The sequence below is a fragment of the Phaethon lepturus genome, unplaced genomic scaffold (genome assembly GCF_000687285.1).
Source record: "Phaethon lepturus isolate BGI_N335 unplaced genomic scaffold, ASM68728v1 scaffold20340, whole genome shotgun sequence".
Lineage (NCBI taxonomy): Eukaryota > Metazoa > Chordata > Aves > Phaethontiformes > Phaethontidae > Phaethon > Phaethon lepturus.
The window spans coordinates 1-6988 of record NW_010510061.1 but is presented as its reverse complement, the minus strand read 5'-3'; the positions used below and the strand labels follow the sequence as shown (position 1 = coordinate 6988).

General features: G+C 39.1%; 1 protein-coding gene across 1 annotated transcript in view; it reads left to right on the top strand.

Annotated features, from left to right (window-relative positions):
- PKP4 (plakophilin 4) overlaps positions 1–4808 on the top strand; it is a gene marked incomplete at its 3' end in the record, with an annotated part of 54827 nt that extends 50019 nt beyond the window's left edge. The window contains exons 11-15 of the mRNA XM_010295868.1: positions 989–1172; positions 2567–2684; positions 3173–3364; positions 3508–3681; positions 4606–4808. Coding sequence (XP_010294170.1) covers positions 989–1172; positions 2567–2684; positions 3173–3364; positions 3508–3681; positions 4606–4808 — 871 coding nt within the window. The remainder of the gene's footprint in view (positions 1–988; positions 1173–2566; positions 2685–3172; positions 3365–3507; positions 3682–4605) is intronic.
- Between the last annotated feature and the right edge of the window lie 2180 nt (positions 4809–6988).

Below are 6988 nucleotides of genomic sequence, written 5' to 3'. Positions count from 1 at the left end.
CTGCTGGCACGCTCAGGGAGCAGTGTCGCTGGTGCCCCACTCCGTCCCAGCTGCAGCGACTGCGCGTGCACGCCTGCAAATGTGCATATAGGTAACAGGCATCACTAAAACTAGTTAACAGCAAATGACTCATTGACTTTCATCTTTTGTTTTACGTGAAGTTTTGTGCTGAATTAATCCAGCATATCCATTAGTAACCTCTTTAGGAACGGACATGTCTGCTCTGGCACGTTTATGCCAGCTTGCACTGATTTGGCATTTTGCCTGGCGTACTACAAAAGAAGACAGATTTTTCTTCCCATTAATAAGTAGTCAGTAGGGGACTGATCTTTAGCTATCTAAGAAAGATATTCGAGAGATACAGTGAGCTTGAGGCACGCATGTTTCAGAAAGATGGAAAGGTGTTTTGCAGATGAGATGAGTTTTTGTGCTTGTAGGGAATGTTCCTCTAGACTCCTGTAGTGCCGTGGGGACTCCCCTCTCCTGTCAGGTAGCAGAATGAGCTGCACCTCAGGAAAGAAAGGAAGGAACATTTCCTGTCAGTCAGCGTGTGTGTCTGATGAGTATTTTTTCTTTAAGAAGATTATTTCCTCACTAACATGCATGTTTTCCTTCTCAGTATTGTGGGAGACCTAGCTGCTGATCTGTTAGGGTTATTCTCATTATCATCTCTCATTCCAACTCTTGCGTCAAAGAGCTTACGCAGCCGCCAGACAGCTAGAGTGAAGGCTGCTAAGCACATTATAATGTGAAGTTTAGAAATATTTATTTCAATTTGTAAAGTGAATCTTTTAATGGCAGTTTTGCTGACCACTTATTGACCAATAATGTCAGAATAATATTACATGTGGACTAATTATATTTCTTTTTGTTTTGCATAGGTAAATTACCTTTCTCCTGTTTAAAGTGATGTCTTTTACGTTGTTAATGGTGCTTTTTATTTGCCAAGTCTTTTCTAACTTTACTACAATGGAAATCTTTTCTTAAGGGGTCCTCTGGAACTTGTCTTCATGTGATGCAGTAAAGATGACAATCATTAGAGATGCTCTGTCAACGCTAACAAACACTGTGATAGTGCCACATTCTGGATGGAACAGTTCTTCCTTTGATGATGATCATAAAATCAAATTTCAGACTTCCCTAGTTCTGCGCAACACTACAGGATGCCTGAGGTAATCTGCTGTTCTAGAAGACTCCCTTTAACAGAGCAATTATGTTATCCAGCAGGTCCTTTTGATACTGTGATTTTTAAGATGAACTGTTGCAGTCTATAAATTACATGTAGTTCTATCATTTAGGTAGCTTTTGCATATTTTTTTTCCGTATTAGAAAAATATGCAAAGTACGAAGTTAGTCCCTAGGAGATGTTAACTGGAATGGCTAGTGGTTAAGTTTTGGTTGTTTTTTGTATACATTACAATCATTGCACTTTTCCCCTCTTAATTACTGCAATTTTTATATTGTGTGTAGGGCTCATGAATATTATTTAGGGAAAAAACTGTGCTTTTGGTGATTCTTTATTGTTGTATACATTGAAAAAATTATATTTGTATATGCATACGTATCAGTAAAGAAATGTTTGGCTATTCCCTTCGTGAATTTCTCAAACAGCAGCAAGAAGAAAAAAAGTATTCAGAATAATAAAAGGCACAACTAAAATATCTGAAAAGAATTCAAGGGCCAGGGGTACTATATGAGCTATTTCTGTTCGTCTGTAGGTTTGTTTATAATTTTAATTTGTTAGATTTCAATTTGTGTTCCATTGAACAGCAGAGTAAGGCCATTGTGTTTAAACAGAACTGGAATTCCTTTTTATTTGCTGGTAACCCTTCTAAACATCAGAATATTTTCGTAAACTACTTTTTGTTGTTGTTCAAGATGACTGCTTTACACTGCTTTGGAGCATAGGGTTGTGCTAGCGTAGCGGCGCAAACATGACGTCTAGAGAAAAAGCACCTCTATGGCTAGGCACGGTGGCATATTCTAGCAGCAGTACCATTTTCGATGTGCCTCCAGTCAGTGCAAGCTTCAGGCTTTGCAGTATGGTGGCCTTGAAGGCAAATATTTGTCTAAACCCCCTGCTGCTTTATTCTAATTCCCTACACCCTAATTTACATGTTTATACTTCTGTCTGTGTAGCACTATTATACATGTTAATGAGGCTGCACCACAGAACGACTCGCTGGATGAATCCAATTCCAAAAAGAGGCAACAAAGGGGCTTTCTAACACAAGCAAGCTCAGCAATCTGTTCTACAGGACATACAAACTGTAGATTTGGACTTGTCCAACAGAAGGGGCTTGGAATGGAAAAGTCTGTGGGAAAGAGGTTCTGCTTATGCCTGGTTTTGTTAATGAGTCAATGCTGTCTTGAAATTGCAGGTTTGGATCGTATTTGTCTTGTGTAAGAATTGGGGGTGGGTTGCTGCACAAAATGGTATGTTTGCTTTTAACTTCTCAATTATCAATCAGCTGTATAAAAAACTTCTGCAAGCTATCTAATAAAATTATTGTATGTATGTCTATCTGAGAATATACTGTGTTCCTTTATCATTTCCACCCTTCAGGAATTTAAGCTCCGCAGGTGAGGAAGCCCGGAAGCAGATGAGGTCTTGCGAAGGGCTGGTTGATTCACTGCTATATGTGATCCACACGTGTGTGAACACATCGGATTATGACAGCAAGGTGCGTGCGCGTTCCATCTAAGTGATTTTTAGTGCTAAGCTGTATGGAACTTCTGGGGTTTGTATAGTATAATTTAGTACTGTCACGGGCTTAGCTCAACTGGTCTTCTCTCCCACCCCAAGTTTGCTGATGCACAATCACTCTGTTGCATAATACAGTGTAACTTGTTCTGTGCTTTTCGTTTTCATAGTGTTGAAGTATTCATTCTCTAATAAAATAATAAGCTCTTGTGCTTTTCATTTCCAGAATACTAAAAAATAAGCCACTATAGTAGAGATTACGATTATAAATATTTTCATATTTGAGTATATCAGGAGAGAGATTGCAGTTTTCCCAGAGAAACAGATGAAGCAATGCCCCAAGCCCAGAACTAGGGTTTGGTGCTTGTGTTCCAAATCCCTTTTTACTGCTACCTAATTGGTTTGGTTTGCTTTGTTAGTTTGTAAGAAAGTAACTAATTACATTACATCTTTCTGGTTTGGTTTCAGACCGTGGAAAACTGTGTGTGTACCTTGAGAAACCTTTCTTACCGTTTGGAACTGGAGGTACCTCAGGCACGTCTGCTAGGAATCAATGAATTGGATGACTTGTTAGGAAAAGAGTCACCTAGTAAAGATTCAGAGCCAAGCTGCTGGGGGAAAAAAAAGAAGAAGAAAAAAAAAACTTCACAGGAGGATCAGGTTTGCAGTTTTGCTTGTATTACAAATGTATCAACTGTAGTTCAGCTAATGGGGGAGGAGTCCATAGCTTAAAGAAAAAACATCATATGTTGAATGAAAATGTAGAGGTTTCGTGTAGTTACAAGTAGATGTTCGTTTCTCAGTGGGATGGAGTTGGCCCTATACCAGGATTTTCCAAGTCTCCCAAAGGGGTGGAAATGCTGTGGCACCCATCGGTGGTAAAGCCATACCTAACGCTTCTAGCAGAAAGCTCCAACCCAGCTACTCTAGAGGGCTCTGCAGGATCTCTCCAGAATCTTTCTGCGGGCAACTGGAAGGTATGTGAATTCCTGTTCTTCCCCTATCGTTGCATTTTAGCTGTTTTTTTAATAAGATACTGGAATGTGTTTGGGAGGAACGTGTCATTTTCTAGTATGCATCTGAGTGTTTCTCTCTAGTGTGTATCATTAGTGCTCATGTGTTGGAGTAATGTTATTTTGACAGTGAAAAGCAATGACAAAGATGGTAGACAGGAAGAGCGATATGGAAACTGGGATTGAAATTGGTACCATTTATTTTAAATAAACAGAAGAAGCTTTCTTTCAGTGCATGTTAGGTAAAAATAATCTTCTAGCATCTTCTAGCTGTGAGTTCTGGTGGGAAGGTACTGTCAAAATAAGACCAGCATAAATAAAAGGTTTGTATTGGCTTTATTAGTCTTACTTATTTCCATACATTCTTCCTTGTGGCCCTTGCATACAGTATGTTACAAAAACACCACATGAGAATGCTTTATTGATGTTATGTATTTGTCATGGAGAAATAAAAAAAAAAAGTTAATTGCTTGCTTTGCTGTAGAAAAACAGCTAAGACATTTTCATTTTATGACCATTATAAAATTGGTCTTTAAAAACAAAAAAAAACAACAACAACAAAAAAAAACCACCAAAACCAAAACAAAACAAAAAAAACAAACAAACAAACAAAAAAAACCAAAATGCAAACCTGTTCCCTTTCAATAATCTGTCATCTGTTAGGATAGTTTGTCTGTTAGACCACTGTTTTTTAAACATTGCTTTGTAAGAGGAATGAGTGAAAAGGAACAAAAAGCCAACCCTTTATTATAATAGAGAAGATACGCATTTAACATGTCATCTTTTCTTTGGAAAATGTCCCCTAACATACTTAACAATTACAATCTAGTAAGAGATTATTTCAGCCAGAATGTTGTAGATTTGTGAGTAACTGGGGTTTTACTATAGTTTGCAGCATACATTCGAGCTGCTGTAAGAAAAGAAAAAGGACTACCAATCCTTGTGGAGCTGCTGAGAATGGATAATGATAGAGTTGTTTCATCTGTGGCAACAGCCTTAAGGAATATGGCATTAGATGTTCGTAATAAGGAGCTTATTGGTGAGTACAGACCTGTACTGAAGAAAGCACGAATACCAACATGTCAGACCTTGTATGGAAAAAACCCAAGGATGAGGTTCTACCAATAGAAATCACATATTTGATTTTACTCTATTATGTCAGTTGTGTCACAGGAATTAATTTTTTGGACAGCAGTAGCTTTTCAGAGTAATATTGACATTTTAGTTTGCCTTTAGCCATCTTACATGGCAGTCTGTTTACAAAGGATGGAAGTCATTCTCGGCTAAACTAAACTGGACAGGAAACTGTCAGTACAAAATATGATGGAAAACAGAGCTTTACTTCCTTGGAGCTAAATGGTAACCTTCTCAGAAGGTTTCCTTCCAGGTCTCTTACATATTCTAAGAGGATAAGACAGCTCTGCTGCCAGTACATCAGTAAATACTTGATTTAATAGTATTGGACTGGGAGGGAAGAAATCCTCTTCTAGTAAAATATTTCCACGAAAACCCAGATATGGAGCAGTACATATGTGCCCCTGCTGAATTCAGTAATCAACAAGGGTGCTTGCTAGAAAAACTTAGTTTCCCTTTTGTCAATTTTAATATTTAATACTTTAAGAATTCATCTGTGCCTTTCTCATCTAGCATTTAAAAAAAAAAACAAACCACAACATCTTTCCTTCCTTGATCAGGAATCTCAGTCTATTATTGGCGAGTGTTGAACATGCCTCACCCTCAGCTTCAGACTGCTGTGGCCTAAATGAACCCTGCTAATACATGTCATGGTTTTAAAAAGTTTCACTTTTGTACAGAAGCATTGTCTGTGTTGTAGACTAGACTTGTATATAACAACTATTTATACAGATAAGAGTATCACTATTAAAAAGATAAATGCAAGGGAACAGAATTTTATATCTTTCTGATGTTTCTCCATCTCAGACGTTCAGAACATGTTTTCTTGCAGTGTGGGTATTACGTTCATAAGGAATTAGTAAAAAGAAAATTCTGTTCTATAGCACCAGCCATATACAGGTCATACTCAGGTGACATTCTCTCTTCAGGACTTTTTTTCCCTTCCTGGAGGAACTTTTCAGTTCAGGAATGCACCTCCATCTGTTCTCTCTCCCTGGCAAAGCTTTAAATGTGAAAGAATTATTGGCCTTTGAGATACAAAGATTAGTTTCAGAGTGTATAAAATATTTTGAGACATGAAGTGAGTCATAAATTACCCTATGCTAGTAACCTATTCTATGCGACTTCACTGCTGTTGGTAGGAGCAGGAATAATGGGTTTCCATGGTCTAAACTCCAAAGAAAATAAGAGACTGGGGATTTCAACAAACAACAGTATAAATTAGTATGTGCAAACTTGTGTTGTTGAGCTTGCTTAAAGATTGGCAGTGACAGGATACTGCTGTATACAGCATTGTGGGCGATAGTTTTCCAGTGTGTTTGAAAAGTTGTTCCTTTTGCTTGCAGAATTCTTTTTGGATAACTTTTTTTTTTCCCCTCAGGCATGTTACGCAAATAGATAGTGAATGGCTTTGTGTGACGCTTGTTCATTAGTCACTGTTACGTACAAATACATGTCTTCAAACATGTCCTGCCAAAAAGGTGGTGGGCTCAATAGCCCAGCTGAAGTGCATCTGCACCAGGGCACACAGCATGGGCAGTAAACAGGAGGAGCTGGAAGCCCTTGTGCAGCAGGAAAACTGTGATATAGTTGCCATCATGGAAACATGGTGGGATGACTTGCACCACTGGAGTGCTGCAATGGATGGCTATAAACTCTTTGGGAGGGATAGGCAAGGAAGGAGAGGCGGTGGGGTAGCCCTGTACTTTAGGGCGTGTCTTGACTGTCTAGAGCTCGACGATGGTGACGATAGGGTTGAGTATTTATGGGTGAGAATCATGGGGGGAAAGGCCAACAAGGCAGATATGGTGCCTGTCTGTTATAGACCACCTAGCCAGGGTGAAGAGGCAGCTGAAATGTTTTATAAGCAGCTGGAAGAGGTCTCACACTCGCTAGCCCTTGTTCTCATGGGGGACTTACCAGATGTCTGCTGGAAATACAATACAGCAGAGAGGAAACAGTCTGGGAAGTTCCTGGAGTGTGTGGACAATAACTTCCTGACACAGCTGGTGAGCGAGCCAGCTAGGGAAGGGGCCCGACCTCTTGTTTGCGAATAGAGAAGGACTTACGGGTGATGTGACAGTTAGAGGGTGTCTTGGTCATAGTGATCACAAAATGATAGTGGTTTTGATTCTTG